General features: G+C 31.3%; 1 protein-coding gene across 2 annotated transcripts in view; it reads left to right on the forward strand.

Moving 5' to 3' along the window:
• Positions 1-2,089: 2,089 nt before the first annotated feature.
• LOC134699384 (beta-glucuronidase-like) overlaps positions 2,090-23,475 on the forward strand; it is an 81,732-nt gene continuing 60,346 nt past the window's right edge. Inside the window, exons 1-12 of one of the 2 annotated variants that reach the window (XM_063560986.1) lie at positions 2,090-2,348; positions 4,087-4,263; positions 4,997-5,166; positions 6,346-6,488; positions 7,385-7,584; positions 8,562-8,708; positions 9,576-9,751; positions 11,406-11,555; positions 12,224-12,311; positions 12,990-13,166; positions 14,184-14,319; positions 15,541-17,196. In XM_063560986.1, coding sequence (XP_063417056.1) covers positions 2,112-2,348; positions 4,087-4,263; positions 4,997-5,166; positions 6,346-6,488; positions 7,385-7,584; positions 8,562-8,708; positions 9,576-9,751; positions 11,406-11,555; positions 12,224-12,311; positions 12,990-13,166; positions 14,184-14,319; positions 15,541-15,668 — 1,929 coding nt within the window. In that variant the 5' untranslated portion in view covers positions 2,090-2,111 and the 3' untranslated portion in view covers positions 15,669-17,196. Of the gene's footprint in view, positions 2,349-4,086; positions 4,264-4,996; positions 5,167-6,345; positions 6,489-7,384; positions 7,585-8,561; positions 8,709-9,575; positions 9,752-11,405; positions 11,556-12,223; positions 12,312-12,989; positions 13,167-14,183; positions 14,320-15,540; positions 17,197-23,475 lie in introns of those variants that run through there. The other variant, XM_063560987.1, reaches the window with a different exon arrangement.

Raw genomic sequence — 23,475 nt, forward strand, 5'->3', positions numbered from 1 at the left:
CCATGAATTATTTCGATTCTAATAGGACAAATAAGTTAACTTAAATACTGAAGCGAGGGTTGGTATGCCGTGTGTGGAGCTGTTCTTTTTTACTCCTTGTTAGATAAAGCTCAAATATTCTCATACATCTTTAACTTGCATTAATTATTTCGTTAATAACCGCTAGAAAAAATATGTTAAATTCTCAAACTCAATATTTCCGATTTTTAATTTACATGTTTTCTCGTAAGCTACCGTCAAATCCAAAATTGACATTTCGTAAAGAAGGAGATGCCATGTTGACTCGCTGAATCAAAGGCAATAGAATAGAAAACCTCAGAATTCCATCGGAATACAATATTATACGAACCTCGTTGGTTACAAAAAAGTTTTTATTTTTGTGATATTGACTAAATATTGTTTTTATACTGCAACTTAAATTAGTATATTGATATTTTTTTTAATCGTAACATAAATATCAAGCTTATTTGCATCCCTTAATGAACCCCTCATTGTAGAGAAATTGTTCCATGATGAAATTGACATTGCACAAAATATGCAGTGTTACTATATTTAGGAAATAAACAAAACTAGTTGCAATACATTAATTCTTTTTATTATGCATCTGAATAAGAATAAAAGTTCTGTAATGTTTTTTGTTTAATTAAAATTAGTAATACAATAAAGTTGGCATAGCGTTTGCAATGTAGGTTCAAATACATGTGGATTTACGTGGGAGGTATATTGTTACATCCATTATTATGTATATCTCTGAGTCTGCGCTAAGTATAGATATATCGAGAATTTTCACACAGTGTTGTTTACAAAGCGAAAGAAGCACGTCATATTAGAATTTTTTTTATGATGTTGGTCATATTGGTAGGAAGGATGCAGCTGGGACTTCAGACAAAACCATAATTTTTTTTAAACAAACCAGGAACATATATATTAGATATACTGTTCCCAGAACAAACACAATATAAGAGTAGCAAATGTTACAAATTCAAGTATAAAATTTTTCAAAATATCGGAACTTGATATAATGCAAAAATCGAAAATAGAATAACAATTTCGGATTGATCAATACATTATAAATTCTATTTCACCAACTTACTGCAAAGAAAAAAGAAGGTGTGGCATGATTACCAATGACGCAAATCTGCACTAGAGACAAAACGACACAGAAGTAATAACTATACGGGTCACCGTTTGACCTTCAACAATTAGCAAAGCCCCGATACCGCATAGTCAGCTAATTATAGATACAAGGCCCCGAAATGACAAATGTAAAACCAGCATAGTCAGCTATGACAAGGCTCCGAAATGACAAATGTAAATTAATTCAAACGAGAAAACTAGTTAAACTTTTCTTTTATCTCTGAAAGTTCCGGAAATAGTGAGAAAAAAAATAGTGATGGCAATGCATGTTGCTCATTATGGAGCTCTTTGACAGGTAAGCTAAACATATGCACTTTGGACGGTTTACTGCTTTTGACATAAATGACACTAACTGTCACATTTAGTAGTTTAGTATATTTAAAGGAGACGATTATTAGAATATCCACAACTAACTTGGAATACTATACTATACATGTTTCTATAAAACAAAGAGATGTGGTATGATTGCCAATAAGAAGATTATCAACAATTGGAGTGGATGTAAGTAATTATCATAAATACAACCGTACAACCTTCAACAATGCTGAAATCCTATCAATAACGGGGTAAAAATATACCAAACTCGACTATCGCACTTAGGGCTTCTCTCGAGGAATAGTCGAGTTTGGTATAACTTAACCCCGTTATTGGTAGGATTTCAAACTCCTGTGCTATAATTACTCTACAAAAATACCTTACTGAAATGTGTTACTCACTGTCATAGGCAGCTTATATAAATACACAAAAGAAGAAGGATAAATCGTTATTTCACTTTATTAATCTATTTTGTAAATTATATACATGTTCTTTATGAAAGATACGAAAATCAACATGTGATGATCGATGAATTCAATAATAGTTATTTATCCTATCAGTTCGAGTTTCATACGTATTTTCCTCAATTGTTATAAACCGGTATTGATTCGAAAATTAATAATTTTTTTACAGCGCTCTGTTGATCACATGATTTCAAAATGGTAGATATATATAGATCGTTCTGTTGGAAAACAAAATCTCTATTTGTTAGTTCGACATTACTGTTTATATTCTTTGATGTAGTTCGATGTGATTATTTTCCCACTCTTTATCCAAGAGAATCAGAAACAAGAGAAGTCAAGGAGCTAAATGGGTTATGGAACTTCAGAGCAGATATGTCAGTCAACAGAACTCAAGGCTTTGACGATAAATGGTATATGTCACGACTTGAAAAGGTAAATTAAATTTATAATCACATTCAGTTTCAGTTGACACTGATTCACAGCTTACAATTGTCTGCACAACTATATACATATTGATGGTAATGTAGCGGCACAGGCACTTGTTTCTATCCATTGGAAGAACCACTATTTAACTGACTGTCACGCAGACGACCAGGGTTCAAATCCCGGTTTTGACGATATGAATTTGTAGAGTAGATATGTGCAATATACGTTGATAGTGGTTCTTCCAATGGATAGAAACAAGTGCCTGTGTGTAGCGGGGGTGCTTCCCCTCAGTACAGGTAGAACATATAAAGCCAGTCCTAATCAACTGAGCTAGGGATACAATGCTTTGGCTCAGTGAGTTAATACACTGACTGTCACGCAGATGACCGGGGTTCAAATCCTGGTTTTGACGATATGAATTTGTACAATAGATACGTAAAATGTACGTGCTCTCCGGTTACATTTGGCACCCGACTAAAAAATCCAGGATGGTTATCTGGAGTATAGCCAGGGTTTGTGTTGTTTAGAGTCATATATAAAGATATCATGACTCTTGTGGTGGGGGAATAGTGTAGTCGGGGTGCATATAAAGCCAGTCTTAATCCACTGAGCTACTCACGGGGAATCGAAATCTTTTGCTAAGTGGGTTAACGCACTGACTGTCATGCAGACAACCAGGGTTAGAAACCCAATGGTGACGATATGAAGTAGATACTTGCTCTACGGTTACAGTAGTATAATTAATCCCCTTTACAGTCACACGTCAGACGGTCATTTCCCGATACTCATGATACTGTTAGCATCAAATTGGTTAAAATTTTACTGTGATTCGTCAACATATATATATCCTAATCGTGATTTGTGAGAGGTCTCAAATAACCATGATAAGTATTGTTTGCATCATTTTGGAAAAAAAAATAACCTGTTGCTACAAAATCAGTCGATTTTTTTATTCGTCTAACCATGCTAAAAGAAAGTGTACATTTTATCCTCATGCACCAAAAATTACTGTTGCCGTCATTTGACAAGAATTTTTGCCATTATTTGTCATGAAAGTACCCCATTTACCATGATTACTACTCTCAAATACATGTATTTGTCTGAAATCTTGACTGGACTCAGGACCCAGCATTGCCCAGTCTTAGGTCTGAACTTAAAATAGCCAAGTTTAAACCAGCAAAAAATTCTCTAATCTTATTCATCACATGTTCATGTAACTTAAATATATATGATACATATGTGTATATGCTTGACTTGTGAATAAGCATGATAAGTAAAACATTATAATTACTTTGTTGTCTAACAACATTTATCTGGCCTAGCTAACATGGCTTATGGACCTAGAGCTTGTGGTCAATCAGGGAGATTATATACTAGCTGTTTCGAATTTTAAGCAATCAGTTTTGACTTCAGTCAAATCAAGGATATTATTTTTTAATTGGCTTTCAATAGACTATTTTCAAATTACGGACTGTTGACTCTGGATTGTAATTTTTTAACTGGTTAGCTTGGACATCATGGCAATGTATATTGTACCAAGTCAGGTAACGAGCAAGCTTAAGAAGTACAAGCTTTCAATCGGTACAATTTGGGGGGAAAATTACCTGCTTAACATTTTTTTCACAACAAAATCATCAGAAAACAGTAAACTTTCCCCTTAAACATGTTAAATTACACTAATGACTTCTATAAAATATCCTAAAAAAGACCACATCTTCAAAAGAAATTGCATCTTTTTTTCCAGACAGGACCAGTTATACCAATGCCTGTACCATCAAGTTATAATGATGTGACACAAGAGAAATCTTTACGAGACTTTACAGGATGGGTTTGGTATGACAAGGAGTTCTTTTTGCCTCTATCATGGAAAGGACAGAGGGTTGTGGTTAGAGTAGACAGTGCACGATATTATGCTAAAATGGTAGGCTTAAAAATCATTATATGCAATTCAGTTACATCTATATTATGTATATACAATGTATAACTAAAACTGGATCTCATATTTACAGCAATAAAATATGTTAAGGCCCAAACTTTTAATATATGTGTTTCTTCTAACTCTACATACTCTAATCTTTAGTGCCTACCCTATATATATAACACATATTTTGCCATTTTTAAACAAGCACTGTTAAAGCAGAATGATTCCCTAGTAAAGTAACATTGAAAGATACACTACAAAATAACAATTAAAATGTTTTAACTCAATCAAAAAGATGTACATGATATATTAAAAGAAAACTATTAAAAACATGCACTGATATATTTTTGGTAATGTGTAACATGCATGTGTAAGCTTTGTAGATAAATAACATGTAAAACCAACCTAAGTTTGCACCCTGGATGAACTTGTTTTATGAATCAGCACTTTTTGTAAATTTATACATACATTTGTGTATACATGAAATCAGGTTCATTGTACTCTCATCTGTGACAATGAAATATCCATCAAGAAAAGTTTGTTACAAGATGTTTCTTTTTAATTGGAATGAGTCAGAAATTGTTGACAAATATCTGCGAAATCAATATTGAATCAAATTTCATTGTATAATATATCTATTGTAGTTATTGTACACTAGCTTTGAATGTAATTAAACATTTAGAGGAAATAAATTAATTCAATCATTAATAGCTATCTTATTTTGTACTTTCAGTGGATAAATTCTGTGTTTTTAGTTGAACATGAGATGGGACATTTGCCTTTCGAGGCAGAGATACAAGATACTGCAAAGTTTGGATCTCTGAACTATTTAACAGTAGCGGTTGATAATACACTAACACCCACTACACTGCCACCTGGTGAAATAGTGTATAAACATGGCAAGTGAGTATTCCTAGGATAATTATTAAAAGAAAAAAAGCTACCCAAACCTTTTCTGTCTGATGTTGAATAGGCATCTATATAATATAGGTTTTGTGTAAAGATACATGCAACTAGACCATGTTGCCAACTTCAATTTTCACTGGTGACTGGTGTTGACACTCATTAAGACTTTTTTGGTTATCATGGTTATGCCACTTTTTCTATTTCTATGATCATGATGATAGAAAGTATACAAAATCAGGCATTCACTATATAAAGCTAAACAGTTACTGTTACACAAAACAATTAGTTTCTTTTGGTGTTATACCATGTTTTTAAATCTTCTTGATTCAATCTTGAATCTTAACATGTAAAAGGTCTGCATCCTCTGATGTCTTCATTATATAAACTATTATTATTGAAGGTCTCATATTCTCCCTGGTTTGTCATGTAGATGCTTATATGTTACAATGATAGAAATTATTATAAATTAAGGAATGTATCTCCCTCATGCAAAGCTCTGATTCCTTGCACTGTTTTGGCTATACTTTTGGGACCTTTTGGACCTTTTGGATTATAGCACTTCATCTGTTATATAATAAGCTTTGGATTTTATATATTTTGGCCATGAGCATCACTGAAGAAACATGTATTGTCGAAATGCACATCTGGTGCAAGAAAATTAATTTTATTATAAAAGTTACAAAGAAAACAAAATCATTTCATCCTGTCATGCCTGTTGTCATGCATATATGTCTACCTCTAACCAAACTTGTAATATGATGTACAGAATGATATATGTGAGATGTTGCATGCTTGGTAATTTCTCTATTTCTGTTATTTTTATCATTACTGTGACTATAGTTTTCTTTGTTAAAAATGTTAAAAGCATATTCATATATTATTATTTACATAAGGTGCAAGTGACCTAATAAAACCCTATATATATATATTGTATTAGGTCACTAGAACATGGTGTAACAAATTTATCTTACCAACTATCTTAACATGTGGTATTGAGACAATGAATGCCAACAATAATAACTTGATCATGTTGATAGCTTTAAATGTTTTATAAATTTATTTCAATTCATGAATTTCTTCACCTGTTGAAACCTTTCAGATTTTCCCTCAGCATAGTGTTGTTTTCACAAATGTGTATTGAAATTAACCATGCTTAGTATATATTTTTTTTTACAGTTATCCCCCACATTTCTTCATTCAGAACTTAAACTTTGGATTTTTTAACTATGCTGGTATAGACAGACAGGTTCGTTTGTATACAACACCACTTGTACATGTATCTGATGTCCGTGTTGTAACAGATTTCACAAATAATGGAGGCAAGTCATTTATTTACATTTATTTTAATAGGATACAACTCAACCCCTAAAAACAGTTACCTGTTCCAATTACAAAAAAAGCTTGTTTGAGTTTCCCCTTGACTGTATCATTGTATGCAGATGACCTTGTGTACCATATTTACATCTTCAATTTTGCTTGCTTAATTAAATAAAGTTCTAAATAAATATACTATAATCCTAATTATACTGATTATTTTATTTTCCTTCCTAATTTTCAATGGGGTTTAAATCACAAAGACCAAACACTACCAAGTTACTTTCTTTGATAAACAGTTCTGGTTTCTCACTTGGGGTTGATTGATATCTTTGAACTTTATTTACTGGTAGTATTGTCAGCATCACAGATCAGATCTGTTTGTTGACCATGTTAACTTTTGCCATGCTGTGTGATCAAATCAAGGTAATTATTCTCCCAACAGTTACATCATATTTATGGTTATGGTACTTCATACCTGCCAACTTTTCAAAATCTCCATGGGGATTTTAAGCCTAAGAGGACCTTATGCTCCTATTATATCATGTTTATAGTCATAAGAGTTAATCTAATTCTGTATAATATTGTTTGAATGAGTATACATGTATTTGTGCTTAAAAGAATATTATACTCATTTGAATGCTGTTTTTAGGCGTTAAGATAATACTATACAGAATTTCTAAATTCAGGTAAAAACCTCTTGTGGTGAAAATACCCCTTAAATTTTGGAGGAGCTAAGTCTGGTAGTTAAGTGAGGTATGGAAAACCACAAAACTAAAATGTACGGATAACCATCTATTAAAATCACAATTGAAACCATGCAAAATTTGTTATCTATCTTAATTACGAGACCTTTTTAAATGTATCAAAATGAAATTGTTTTTTTCCCCAATGAATTTAGGTTCAAATACTGGTACTGTCCATTGGACGATAACAACAAACTCTGAAAAGGTCAAAGTTCAGGTGGAAGTTGTTGATGCTGATAGTAACACTGTTGCCATGGGAGAAGGTATCCAAGGTCAAGCTACTGTTTCAAATGTTAAGCTATGGTGGCCATATTCAATGGTTAAAACTGGAGCTGCCTATATGTATGTATTACAAGTAAGTTTTTTACCAAATGTATAGAGTTGTTTCCTTTGTGCACATATACTTTTTCAATATCTAATATATACTTAAAAGTCATGAAAGTTGAGGTAAAACTGTAACAATGAAAATTAAAACATTTAACACCAAGCTTAAGTTTCTTTCTATAGTGTTGCCATTTGAACATGTTGAATAGCAGATATGTTTTTTATTTTCTGAAAAACTTGTAAGTTATATAGAATTATCTTATTGGCGAAAGGACAAAAAAGTTCAAATCACCTACACTCATAGTTTTAGCCATAATGATCTTGAACATTTTATTTGATGTAATGTTGTTAAAATTTGATAAAAGTATATATATGTATGTCCAATTGTTTAAGTTTTGGCCTTTTACGTTAACAGTGATGTATAATTTGTGACTTCATACCTGTTGGTGATATGTTGACCTGATATGTGGCATAATTTTGCCAGATTTATATCAGTTTTCCAGGAAAATTAACAGTTGCAAGACCACTTGCCCAGAAATATTTTTGATTAAATACTGGTATTATTGTGTATGCCATATTCTTTATTATTAGTAATTTCCAACAGACAATTGCAAACTTCTATTAAAAAACTGAAAATGAAATATTTTCAAACTTTTTTTATTTTACTTTTAATAATTATAAATTTACATTAAATTTACTCTTATAGTTGGAGTTTAAAAATACTTTTAACAGGAACATTAATTGGAGTTACTGGATCTACTCCTTTAAGATCATAAATGGTAACTTTTCAATTTGCACTGGAAAATAAATTATCATTACATTTGAAAAAAAGGTTATAAACACTGTTGTAATTATTAGACATGTACATATAGTTTGTCAAATTTGAAATTACCCTTGTTTCTAAACTAGTTTTGAATTTTTTGAATGACTTGGATAAATCAGGCTATGATGAATCTTAAGCTTATTCATTGTGGTACCACATATTCTTATACCTATTATTTAAAACAGGTCACAGTAAAAGATTCTACAAGTGCATCAACAGATATTTATAGACAGCCATTTGGATTCAGGACTGTTAACAAAACTAACACACAGTTACTGATTAACAACAAACCATTTTATTGTCATGGTGTGGCAAAACATGAGGATTATGATGTAAGTATATACAAGGACACTATAAACAATGTGCAGTTGTCTAACTGACAATCATATGCATATTGCGGATTCATTTATTTTCATGAGTACCAATTTTCCTGGATAAAGGAAAACTTGTTTGAATTGGTGGACATTTATTTTCATGGTATTTCCAAGGTCTGCATACAAGCTTATACAAAATTTATCAATAGTTATATGTTAGTTGAACATTTAATTTTGTGGTTTACCTGTACCCACGAAATCCATGAAAATTGGTATCCAACAAATAATTATGAATCCACAGTACAACATCTATTTACAGTTATAATTATATTTTTACTTATCAAAGTTTAAGGAATTAGACACATTATGTATACATATAAATAGTCTTAGGGGTTAAATGAAAAAACAGCAACAGATGCTAGCAAAAATATTGTGATATTTTTAAAGAACAGATATAATAACTTTTCATGTACTACCTTCTCAATGTTTTTTCTATTGCAGTTTTCAAAGTTAAAGTTCTAGTAAAAACAGAAAATAAATTTACAATTTTAGTAGTTGATGATGAGAATAGTACTTTATAAGTTTAATTGCTTACGGAATCTTTTATTTCAACATGAAACAAACCTATTTTGAAGTTAACAATGTCACTGATGAGTCTTATGTAGACGAAACGCGCGTCTGGGGTACTAAATTATAATCCTGGTACCTTTGATAACTACTAACATGTGAATAGATACAACCAAAAGGAACCTTCTAAGCATAGTCATAATCTTTCAATTAAAGGTCAACATTGGCTATGAGATTTTCAAAATATGGTTTCATGAGAATTTCTACTTTAATCAAAGAACAATTCAGTCCACACTAAAACACTACTCTTTATTCCAGCTTAGAGGAAAAGGTTTGGATATGGTTAGTGTAGCTAAAGATTTTAACATATTGAAATGGTTAGGTGTGAACTGTTTTAGAACATCCCACTACCCCTATGCAGAGGAAATAATGGACCAAGCTGATCATCAAGGCGTTGTAGTAATTGATGAATCACCTGCTATAGGATTAATCTAGTAAGATGTTATTGTATAAAAATAAGAAGATATGGTATGATTGCAAGTGCGACAACTATACAAAAAAATTCAAATGAAGTAGTAATTAAGTTTTAAATGGCCTTATGTGGTTCATAAGTGTTTCTCGTTTCTTGTTTATATATTGATTTAACGTTTGGTTTTCCCCATTTGAATTTTTTTACACTTGTAATTTTTGGGGCCCTTTATAGCTTGTTATCAGACCACAGATAAATTATCACGTTGTGATTGGTTAAACGCCGTCACGGGGTGACCCCCTATGAGACCGTATGGGGTTAGTAAGTTTAATATGGGGTTCGTGACGCGTTAATGGCGATGTCATCCATTAATGTTGTTGTGTTTCATTGTTTATTTTTCAACAAAACACCACAGAAAAAGTCCAGCGTCCGATAAATTCGTTATACGGTTAACTACTGACCCCCTACGGATCCATAGAGGGTGAATAAAATTAATAGGGGACTCGGCCTCCGGCCTCACCCCCTATGGATTTTACTTACCCTCTATGGATCCGTATGGGGTCAGTAGCGAACCATATAACTTTTTTAAAATTGACTTTTAATTGATAAATTGTTACTTGGATGGAGATCGAGTTGTCTTATTGGCACTCATACCAAATCTTCCTATATCTATATAACCAAGTTAATGTATCTTTACATACACAAATCTTGTCAGATTTTTTCTTGTGCACTATAACTTAGCTTATTCAGATGATGAATTGCATTACATGCACAATAACATGTGGTTGATATGAAGGACCCACATGCCATAAAAAGAGACCAGGCCCAATCGTTTTTTAAATTTATTTCAGAATGCTATATATTATAAACTGTCAGACAAATTTTTAATAAGCTATTGCCCTTAAATGATCAGTTATAAGTTTGAAAAAAAACATTACCTGATATTGTCCAGCTATTGAAATTAGTCTTAGAAAGATAGACATTTTGACTTGAATAAATGATCATCAACATGATCAAGAAAGTGATAATGACCAAAATCTTATGTCTACTCATTATGGGAATTATTGATCTTTATAGATAATCTTTTATATTGTTTCACTTTTTTTGCCGTTTATCTTGAAAAAATAAAAAAATAAATAAATAGAAACTTTGAGAAAATGAAAATTATAGATGAATTAAAGAACTGCAAGTATGTTAACGTGGCTGAAAATGTCGGTGCACATTTAGTAATTATTCCCCTTTTAATGATAATTTAAACTGAATAGTGGCTATTTATGCAGCGTTGGGTTAGCCTCTATAGCTAGTTATAATTTAATTAGGTTGTAATAGCTTCATTCTGAAAATGAGTGCACCAGCAATGATTTCACAACAAAAGAAAGCATTCAATTCATGTTATAATTACATTTTAATGGTACAGCGATGACATTAAGAATTATATGAAACTTTTTATTGGCAATGTTTTAACATTGTCACTTATAATACTGGTGGTTCACCCAGTAAAATCTTTGTATTTTATTCTGAACTAAATTTGATATTGGAGTGTTATGGTTAATCAAAATTTTGGATTCTAATAAGACATAGTTAAAGGCCATGCATTGACTTAAAATGGTTTTCTCATTGGCACTCACACCACATCTTCCTATATCTATCATGTCTATGTTATGTATCTTTTGTTACAGTGAAGGTAATTATGGGAACAAGACCTTGACCTTACACCTTCAAGCCATGAGGGAGCTAGTATCCAGAGATAAGAACAGGCCTGCTGTTATAGCATGGTCTCTAGCTAATGAACCTAATTCTAGATTAAGTATATCTGGTCCTTACTTCCAGTGAGTATAAAAAGTAGATGTGGATTAATTTATTTAAATGTATACCAATTTGTGTGGATTGAGGAAAACATTTGTTTTCTTTAATATATGTATTTGGTTTTGTTATTTTTCTAAAATATACATGAAAGCCTTATATAGACTAGTTGTTTTTGCATTCAACATTCAATTTTGTGGATTCACTTTACCTATGCTATGAAATCTATAACGATTAATATTCTTAAAATAATATAAATGCACATTCTAATATGACACGCTTCTTTCGCTTTGTAAACAACACTGTGATAAAATTCTCGATATATCTATACTGATAAAATTCTCGATATATCTGTACTTAGCACAGACTCTGTGGTGAACATAATAATGGCTGTTACAATATACTTCCCACGTAAATCCACATGTATTGAAACCTATTTGCAAACCCTTTGCTGATTTTATTGTTTTAAAAATTGCAATAAAAAAAAGACAAAATCACTTTTATTCTTATTCGGATGTGTAATATTAAGAAGTATATGCACAAGACCTTGAAGAAACCAACAAAATAAAAATAATATAAATTCCATGAAAGTCTATAAATGAATTTGACGCATAAAAATTCATTTAAGTCATTTCAAAACATGACGTCATACAAATGAAAACGCTTGTGGTAATTATACCATTTTCCTTCTAAGACAGGTATATGATTTGACAAAGGCCTTGGATCCATCTAGACTGGTAACCTTTGCTTCAAGTAACAGTAACCCATTGACTGATCATGCAGTAAGTTTATGAATTATAAATATATTTATACAAATAGAACAGAAAATTATTTTATCTTGCACTCTTCACTGGGTGAGTCCCACTGTACTAAAAACCAACATTTGTCAGGATGTTTTTTTCCTCTTTATAGATATTGGTCTGGATCTGTTTTGGGATTTTGTTTCCAATAATTTACTTTTTGAAGGTCTAAGGTCATTTGGAGACAGCTAAATACCAAAAGAGTAACTAAATTTTTATTCAATAGAAGAAAATATGCATATTTTGAAAACTAAAGTATCCTGATGCATTTTGCATTTATCTTTTCAGCAATCTTTATCAGTACATGTACAAAGAATATACACGTTTTAGTAATATTTATGATATTCAGATGAGTTTCAAGATATCATGGACAAAAATAATTATCAACCAAAAGGAAAAGTCATGCTACTCATGCAAGACATGAAAAAGGCTATTTTCAGTTACAACTCTTAATGAAACACACAGACATAAACAAGAGTTACAATCATTCCATGAGAACTGATTGAAATATTTGTGAGTTTATTGCATAAAAAAAGGAAGATTTAGATAAAATGATTAAAAATCTTGACACAGAAATTCAACATGTTCAAGTTTTTATATTTTGAGTTTTGTTGGCAGAGAATCACAGATCACAGTAACTGTTGTGTTTTCCTTTTATAGATGAACATAGTTGACATTATTATGGTAAACATCTATTTTGGGTGGTACCAAGACACAGGTTACCTGCAGACAATTCCATACCAGGTACCACCAACTTTGGGAGGTCTATTTAAGCACTACAATAAACCTGTAATGGTTTCAGAATATGGAGCAGAAACTTTAACAGGATTACATACAGTAGGTTTTGGTTCTTCTTGTTTAATTAAATAGGTAGCACATTCTTTGTGAATAGCAGTAGTTTTCAGATACCAATGATGTATGCTGTTTCAAAGATATAAGAAGATGTGATATGAGTTCCAATGAGAAAACTTGCGTACCCGAGTCACAATTTAAAAAAAGTTATCCATTATAAGTCAAAGTACAGTCTTCAACATGGAGCCTTGGCTCACTCCAAACCAGGGAACTATAAAGAGCAAAAATTGACATGTGTAAGACCATTAATTATATAAGGAAACCAATGGTCTAATCTATATAAAAAAACAAGAAACACTTAAGAAACCATATGTACATCAATAAACAACAACCACTGAACATCAGCTCATTATCTGTGTTAACTTCCAATTTAATATAACGCACCAGTACTTAAAATTTTAAGCCAATAATCTTACTTCTGTACTTTACATAACGCACCAGTACTTTAAATTTTAAGCCAATAATCTTACTTCTGTACTTTACATAACGCACCAGTACTTTAAATTTTAAGCCAATAATCTTACTTCTGTACTTTACATAACGCACCAGTACTTTAAATTTTGAGCCAATAATCTTACTTCTGTACTTTACATAACGCACCAGTACTTTAAATTTTGAGCCAATAATCTTACTTCTGTACTTTTCATAATGCACCAGTAATTTAAATTTTAAGCCAATAATCTTACTTCTGTACTTGACATAATGCACCAGTACTTTAAACTTTAAGCCGATAATCTTTTTTCTGTACTTCAGATGTTTGCTCCTCTGTTTCAAAATAGCAAACTTTTAAAAAATATTACAAATTGATAGTAATCTATGTAAAAGAGGGGCAAACAATACTAAATGGACAGTCAAACTCATAGATGGAAATAAACTGACAATGCTATGTACAGAAAGACAGACAAATAATAGTACACAAGACATGTAAATGGTGAGATAGGCCTAGTGAGATTCAATTTTTAGCAATAATATATATAAAGTTAATATTTTATTTTTCCATAGAGTCCATCATTTACATTCTCAGAAGAATATCAGAAGGACTTACTTATTCAGTATCATCAAGTATATGATGAGCTTAGAAAAGAGTATCTAGCTGGGGAAATGATCTGGAACTTTGCTGATTTCCTTATTGATCAAAGTAAGTAGTTTTGAGTAAAACAAATTATAGAAAGATTGAGCTATTGTCTATTTGCCAGACCCTCATGGGTAGACATGGTGATTACACACCCCTAAGAGTAAATTCAAATGAACTTAACATATATAAAAAATACCAAATCTGTTTGGTTTTAACCTCAAATATTAGAAGAAGAAAATGTTGATTAAGCAGCTCAGAGTTGCCTTTAGATTCTATTTGTTTATGCCCCACCTACGATAGGGGCATTATGTTTTCTTGTCTGACGGTCCATTTGTTTGTCCGTCTGTTTATCTGTCTGTCGGTTTGTCCATTTGTCCCACTTCAGGTTAAAGTTTTTTGGTCAAGGCAGTTTTGGATGAAGTTGAAGTCCAATTAACAAATAATTGAAACTTAGTATACATGTTCCCTATATATATAGCTATGATATGATCTTTCTAATTTTAATGCCAAATTAGAGTTTTGACCCCAATGTCACGGTTCATTGAACATAGCATGCATAGAAAATGATAGTGCAAGTTTCAGGTTAAAGTTTTTGGTCAAGGTAGTTTTTGATGAAGTTGAAGTCAAATCAACTTGAAACTAGGTATACATGTTTCTTATGATATGATCTTTCTAATTTCAAATGCAAAATTAGAGTTTTTACCCCAATTTCACAGTCCTCTAAACATATAAATTGATTGTTCAGTTGGGCACCCATGTACTTTGGACATACTCTTGTTATAAATATGTTTATAATCAAGATATTCTCACTATTCATATGAATTTACTGGGTCCTCTGGCATGTATACAGCAGTTGACCTGGTCTACAATTTGATTTGAATGTTTAATCGTCAATAAATTAGAACTCTCTAAAAACTTGAATGAATTGAGTGAACCACATGCAGTCACAGAATATAACAGAATATCTTCTCTATACATATATCCCTTCATGAGTCAGTTTTATATAGACTTTGATTGATCGTTATTATACTGAATTGTTCATTGCTTACCATCAATCTTTTTTGTAAGTTTTTTTTTGTGACACAGACTCAAGAGATGTAGAAACATACCTTTACGAACTTTCTATGATGCTCATTATTGTTTACATAAACTAAGATTATTTGCAAGACAACATCTCAACACATTTTTGTGTTCTAACAAAACAATTTTCTTGCACTATTATATATTGATCTGTAGTCCATGTCATTTTCTTATGTATTAACGCACTTTTTTTTTTTATTACAGAAACTAATTGGGCATATGGTTGTAACAAAGGACTATTTACAAGACACAGACAACCTAAAATGGCCGCTTTTACTGTTAGAGAGAGATATCTGAAAATGATTAATGAAACTCAGAAGTACCAGAACTAATAAAGGGATAAACTTTTGATAATCATATACTAGTATATATATATATATATATCATGTTAATATCAGGTATATATAGATATATGTGAACTAAAACAAAACGCGTCTCTTAAATTAAAATCTATATCAAAGATACGAATGATTTACTATCATAACTATACATACTCAAGGTTTTTTTAAATTTTTTTTATTTCTTTGTTTCATACATTCCAAGTTTACAGTAAAAGCATTCCTACCTCATACCATATTTATATCACTCTAATTTTGTTAATCAGAGTTTACAATTTTAATAAGATCACAAATTTACTGATTGAAAAAAAAAGAAATTACTAAATGGTATGATTTGATAATGACTTTATCCAATATTTTTCTTAGAAAACCTTGACAAACAAGTAAGGGCTAATTATGGCCTCAAATTTCAGGTTCATCTAACGAAAGATTTTGGACACTTTTTAAACACTTAAAATCTATTTCAATTGATTCAATTGGTTTTTTTGAAAGATTTTAAGTCATTAAAAACGCTCTGATTGAAGCTGTAATATGAAAAATCAATCTAATATGCCAAAAAACGTCACTTTTCAGATGTTTTTTTGTCAAAAATGAAAGTGGCTGCATCTGTGTTCATCCTCAACCTTTATATATGTTATGTATTATCATCAAATACAACTTACATTTCAATATTATGGATGAACACAAATGCGGCCACTTTCATTTTAGACAGAAACTGTATAAAATTTAACTCAAACGCTAAAATTGTAAAGATTTTAGTAATCTTGCATGACTAAATGATGCTAGTACATGATGTATGTGCATTGTATTGTCAAAAACAGACCATATTTATGTAGCAGAATACTTTCCAATAAATAGCTAAAAGATTACATTTTCACAATTTTGTAAAACTGCTATATTTTGGGGCCAAAAAGGGGTCTTACTGAACCTACTCATTTCTCTTCAGTGCAATATGTTATTTTGATATTTTAGGTTGAAAAATTACAACGAATTTTCAAACTTTTTTATGCAACCCCAAGAAAAATTGCCACAAGATTTTTTTTCAAGTTTTGACCTAAATCACATAATTATCAAATAAGCACAACACTGTATTTTTTGGCAATTTTTTAATGAGGTTAAAGGATACGAAGAGAGAAGGTTTAATAATCAGTTTGAAAATGTTGTACAATGTATTGTGTTTTTTAATAATTAAACGTAGTAGGCAAGTTATATATGTTCGTATTTATAAATTGTTACTGTCACAAATATAGGAGGATCTTAGTTTTATTTGCTTAAAGCTTATTAACATGTTTTAATTTTTTTTAAAGACTAATGTGGGATGCTTTTAGTATTTTTTAATTAAGGAAAGCCTACACTAATTATACAATAAAATGATATTTATAGAAAGGTTGTAGCATTGTTTTCATTAACGAGACAACAAAAGAAAAAGATGATACTTAAATTTTTTTTTAATAATTTATGTACAATGTTAGATGACTTTGTGATATTATTGATGTAAGGAGGTTGTAGTAGTCTTCTTATGAATGAATGTGAATGATGCAATTGACAAAAGATTTAAGTTCATTTTTCAAATTGCAAATTAGTAGTTGCCTTCATTATGATTATATGATATAAGAATGCTGTAGATAATTATTTTTTGTCCTTTATGAAATTGGGAAATTGTTGCAAAGTTTTTATAATTTTATAGATATCTATTATATTTTTGTATGATATTCCTTGTTTTTTTCTATTATGATTTACATTATGATTAAATTTTGAATACCTTTAATCTACATTATTTGTTTGAAATGTATGTTTGTAATCTATTTTATAATTTTACATCCAGTGCTGCCAATCTTTATACTGTTCAAGACTAAATGTTAAAAATAAGTATGTGTGATTTAATCTTGCCTTATTTAATACTCACTCCACAAAATACTTAGTGTAACCACCTTAAGTTTTCTCTTTTTTGTAAATCTATATTGAAGGCTTTGCCATGTTTTGAGAACATATACCAGCAATTAAAGCACCAATATTGTGGATTAGTTATATGCAAGTACATGTACTAATGTTTTGACATCAGTTAGCACTTAGTTCCTATTGCTCAGTAAAATGTGTGTTCATTATGAAGAAATCCAAGATTAGGTATGATCCAAAAAAAAGTAAACACATTTAATTAGAGTTTTCTTCCTATAATATAGAATCTACATCACTAACAATCACGGACTTATACATACCAAACATTATTATTTTGTAAAACAAGTCTTTAGGAATATCAAATCATTTGTACCTGTTCTATTACACATTGTAAAGTATTTTATTGTCCAATAAGTCTAAGCATTTGGATGATGTAATGTTAAAAGAACAAACTTATAGTGTAATTGATTGATGGTTTGTTTGTTTTGTAAATGTCTAGTGAAAAATAGTTCATGCATTTCAGTACAAGAAACAATGATCAATAAATACAATATGTAGGTTTTTGCTGACTATATGCGGTATGGGCTTTGCTCATATTTTGAAGCCGTACGGTGACCTATAATTGTTAATGTTTGTGTCATTTTGGTCTTTTGTGGATAGTTGTCTCATTGGCAATCATACCATATCTTCTTTTTTATATTTGTAATGGGAAAACTTATATGGACTAAATAACAATCATCATTATAGTACAATCATTTCATTATTAGTATCTTTTTTTTGGTTCTGTTTTCTAAAGTAACTTTGTGCACATTTATTTTGGGTTGTATTGAAATGTTCTTATTAGTAGTTGTTTTTATTTTTTTATATTTGTAGTGCTTTTGATATTATATGTAATGAAATCAATAAAAATACTTTTGCTTTGGTGAATTTAAATGAGTTGATAAAGAGTTTATGACTGTCAATGTTGCATTGACAATATCAGTTAAGGCTTGAAAACAAGATAATATTGTTCAAACATTTGACGAATTTATACTATATTGTGTGCTCTTTCCAGTGTTTAATGTGGTTTTGTCATTCTGTTTTGTAATTATCCTGTAACTTGATTAAGTGAAAACATGAAGGGAAAACGTGAAGGGATATAGTCACAATACTGTTGTCAGGTCATTAAAGATTGCATATTTTGGCTTTGATATTGATTCACTGATAGGGTCTTTGCATTGGAACTAAACAAACTTATTTCTCAAAAACAGTTGTTGGCATGACACTGGTTATGTTCTTTTCATATATTTTATGATAATATGATACTAAACCCCTAGCAGGAGGGGTTGTGCCTGATATTCATATGATGAAGACATAATCTTTCAATCAGTTTAATTGAGGTCTGGAGCTGGCATGTCAGTTAACTGCTAGTAGTCTGTTGTTAATTATATATTATTTTCATTTTATTTATTTTCTTTTGTTACATCTTTTGACATCAGACTCGGACTTCTCTTGAACTGAATTTTAATGTGTATTGTTATGCGTTTACTTTTCTGCATTGGCTAGAGGTAGAGGAGGAGGGTTCAGATCTCATAAACATGTTCAACCCCGCCGCAATTTTGCGCCTATCCCAAGTCAGGAGCCTCTGGCCTTTGTTAGTCTTGTATGAGTTTTAATTTTAGTTTCTTGTGTATAATTCGGAGTTAAGTATGACATCCACTATCACTGTACTAGTATACATATTTTTTAGGGGTCAGGTGAAGGACACCTACGGGTGTGAGAATTCTCGCTACATTGAATACCCATTGGTGACCTCCGGCTGTTGACATCTCTATGGTTGGGTTGTTGTCGCTTTGACACATTCCCCATTTCCTTTCTCAATTTTATTGACCTTTTAGAAAAATTTCTTTTTTAAGGCTATTTCCATGTCTTTGTTTAATTTGTAAAAGAATGGCTATCCATCAATATGAACTCAGGGTATAATTATAGAAACAGAAAAAAAGTTAAATCTCGCAAATACTGAACGCTGAGGAAAATTCAAAATGGAAAGTCCCTTATCAAATGGCAAAATAAATGATAAAACACATCAAACCCATGGAACAACAATTGTAATATTCCTGACTTGGCACAGGCATTTTCAAATATTGAAAATGATGGATTGAACCTGGTTGTATAGCCTTAAACCTCACACTTTTACGACAGTCGCATTAAATTCCATTATATTGAAATTGATGTGTGATCAAAACAAACAGATACAATAGGTAAACATGTCACAAATAGGGGTACATAACACTAACACACAAAATACTTGGGGTGATTTTCGGTGCTCCGGAAAGGAAATCAGATCCTGCTCCACATGTGACAGCCGTCGTGTTGCTGAAATTATCACAAGTTAGCCGATAAATAGTCTTAATTTGGTAGATCACATTCGTGAAAAGGGAGCAGGATTGTAGTTACAAAATATGGAACATATCTGATCTCATCTGTATTACGGATATTCCATAACGGTCAACCAACTCGTGATGGCGTCCGTAAAATTTACTAACTGATGATTTCAACTTCACCATTTGGAACTCTTGGTTTAAAAATGAAAAGGTCACAGTTTGCATTGGAAGCTGATACCATCTCTTATGTCGTAAAGTTTTGTTTTCAAGCAACCCTCATAGTCAGTTTCTAGTCCTAATCAAAGGTCAAACACATCAAATAAATGGATAACAACTGTCATATTCCTGACTTGGTATAGGCATTTTCTTATGTAGAAAATGGTGTATTGAACCTAGTTTTATAGTGCTTACTCAATTGTATGACAGTCTTATCAAAGTCCATTATATTAAACACGATGGGCTAAACAAAACATACATCATAGGTAAAATTGTCAAAATAGGGATACAGCAGTCATCACCGTGTCACAATCTCACACAAGAAGCACAAACATGTATATATCAAATTTAACAACCACATTTATTGCTTACTTATATATGTGTTTAAAATCAACCCATAAAGGATTGAAATATTTGAAGTCCTGTGACTGAATGGCAAGGTTCGCATTAACTCTAGTGTTTCGTATTTGACATCAGAATGTAAACGTTGCACATGAAGAGATATAAATCAAATAAATTTGTCTTTCAAAGTATTTCCCAAATTATAATAGAATGACATTATTATAGACTGTCGGGAAGTTAAAAGAACAGAGCTACGTCATATATACAAAAAATCACAAACAGTCACCCGTATGAAGAACACCATTAACATAGAAGGATAATACAAACAACACATGACAGGATGTATAAGTACAGAGCCATTTCAAATGGATTTCATCGAAAACAGACCAAACAGTAAAAGTAATTTTTACAATAGAACACAGACAAGTAAAAGAACAATATGACACGTTATTAAGATAATAAACACAACATCACGCAGAATCTATACACCAAGACCATCATGTATATTATTAAGTTGATACGGAATATTTAATATTTATCAATAAGGTATTGGTACCTTTCGAGTAACTTTTTTTTAGAAAAAGGACGAGACGTTCTTTGACATACTCCTGGTTAAGGAATTTTCTGCTCAGACACTGGTGACGTTTTACAAAGTCTGAGTAGGAGCTGCAAACTCTTCAATATCGTATAATTTGAGAAATGCATATCCAATATGCAGGTGAAGTTGATATATATATTGTAACCAAGGTTGAGGAAATTGATGATTTTAAAATTAAAATTGTTTCGTTTGTCATAGATTCCGGTACTGAGATAACTGTGTATGTCAAATTCGATGTATAAGTCTAAAAATGAGACAGAGAAAGCCGTGTCTGTTGTTTCTTTAATTTCTAGTTCTGAGGGACATATTAATGGAACCGAATCAGAAAAGATCAGATTGTTAATGGAAAGAACATCATCAACATGATCATTATATCTGAAAGTGAAATTTTAAATAAATAATCTGGCTTCTATGATCTTCTTGATTTTGACAAGTGTCTGAAGGTATTCCGACTCATATAGAAATAAAAGATAAGACAGGAGAGGCGCATAGTTCGTTCTCATTGGAATGCCGATAACTTGTTGATAAAGTCTACCTCCAAACTAAAAAAATATATTGTCGATAAGAAACTCCAGCATACTGATCACTTGTTTCTTCTGTATGTGTAGCATGTTTTAGTAAAAGTTATACTAATGCTTCGAGTTCGATTTGAAAATTTCAAAGTGACATTTGAGTTGAGCTGCCAGTTACAGTTCAGTTAGTTTCAAAAATAGGGCTGAGGGGCTCGTGTAAGTTACGGTGAATCAAGAGTCAAAATTGAAAAAAAGTACCAGAAACATCGATATTTCGAAAAAAATTTACATCCCAAGACCCCATTGTCCGCCTTATACTTTTCCATAGCTCTAAATGGATACAGTTTTATAGCAAAGCAGTAAGTCAAACGACTCATCTGCACTTTAGATAAAACAAGACTGATGTTGTTTTATCATCGTCAATAATGGTGATGTTGGATGGCTGTTTAATATCCAGCGGAAAATAATATGTGTAATCAGAACCAGAAGTAAATGTAGTCAAGATGATGATTGCCAAAGAGACAACCCAGGGGCTCCAACAGATACCAAATGACATTGAAATTAGCTAGCAAAAATAGGTCATCATATGGCCATCAACAATGTGAAAATAAAAAACCACATAGTAAGCAATAATAGGCCCTGATAGAAAAAAAAACAAAACGCAACCAAACAGTTAAAAAAAACCACACATACCCTTTCTATTTTACAAACACAATAAACGAAATACAAATATGATATAAATACATGAGTGTACAGCAAAAAACGACAATCAATGAATTACAGGCTCATGACTTGGGTAGACACATACATAATGTTGCATGGTAAACTATTTGCGAGCCCCAATCCTCATAATCTTGAATTGTGACGAAACAACTTAACACTAGAACAAATAATAGAAATATATTGTGATGGTCTAGCTCATCAGATCAAAACAAAGGAAAAAACAATAAACAAAATTCAAAAGACAATAAACTGCTTCCTAAGTGCAGCTGGAAACGACCACAGAGGTCCAACCTTTTATTAATAGATAATTAAAAAGCAATGTAAGGGAGGATTAAAAAAGACATACAATTGTTTTAGGATGACCTTCCTTACACTGCTTTTAAATTATGTTTTGTACTTAAGGATGTCAATGTACTTAATTGTCATGGTTTGGATTTTTTGTCAGATTTTTTTTAATCCTCTGGTTTTATCCATTTGAGATACAAATCTTTTAAATGTATAGTTATAAGTCATTTGTAGAAGTCTTATTTATTTTTTAATAGTTTTTTAAAACTTTAACCTGTCAATGATAAATATATGAAAAATCAAGAGAGAACATTGTCCCTCCAAAATTTCAAAGGGAAATATCTCGAAAACAAGCACATCTATATTTTTTGTTGCCTTTCTAATTTCTTAATTAATCGCCTATCAATATGTACTAGTATTATGGAAAGCTATTTATTACGAAATTGAGTAGAGGACTTCCTTAAGTAATTGGCGATTCTATTTACCAAGACACCCATGTTTTTTTCCCACATTTGTCCTTAATTCATAAACGGTGTCAGCTTTATACCCCCCTACAAACATGCCATTATTTTACCATTCCTTTGTGGTATATATGGAAAAAGTAAAATCACAAAAATACTGAACTTAGAGGCAAAATCAATTCGGAAAGTCCATAATCACATTTCAAAATCAAATAACAAAACGCATCAACATCGAATGGACAAGAACTGTTATATTCCTGACTTGGTACAGCCATTTGCAAATGTAGAAAATGTTGGATTAAACCTGGTTTTATAGCGCTACATGTAACCCTCTCACTTTGATGACAGTCTCATCAAATTCCGTTATTTTTACATTGTTGCGTTATCTAAACAGACACAATAAAG

The sequence above is a fragment of the Mytilus trossulus genome, unplaced genomic scaffold, assembly GCF_036588685.1.
Source record: "Mytilus trossulus isolate FHL-02 unplaced genomic scaffold, PNRI_Mtr1.1.1.hap1 h1tg000050l__unscaffolded, whole genome shotgun sequence".
Taxonomy (NCBI): Eukaryota; Metazoa; Mollusca; class Bivalvia; order Mytilida; family Mytilidae; genus Mytilus; species Mytilus trossulus.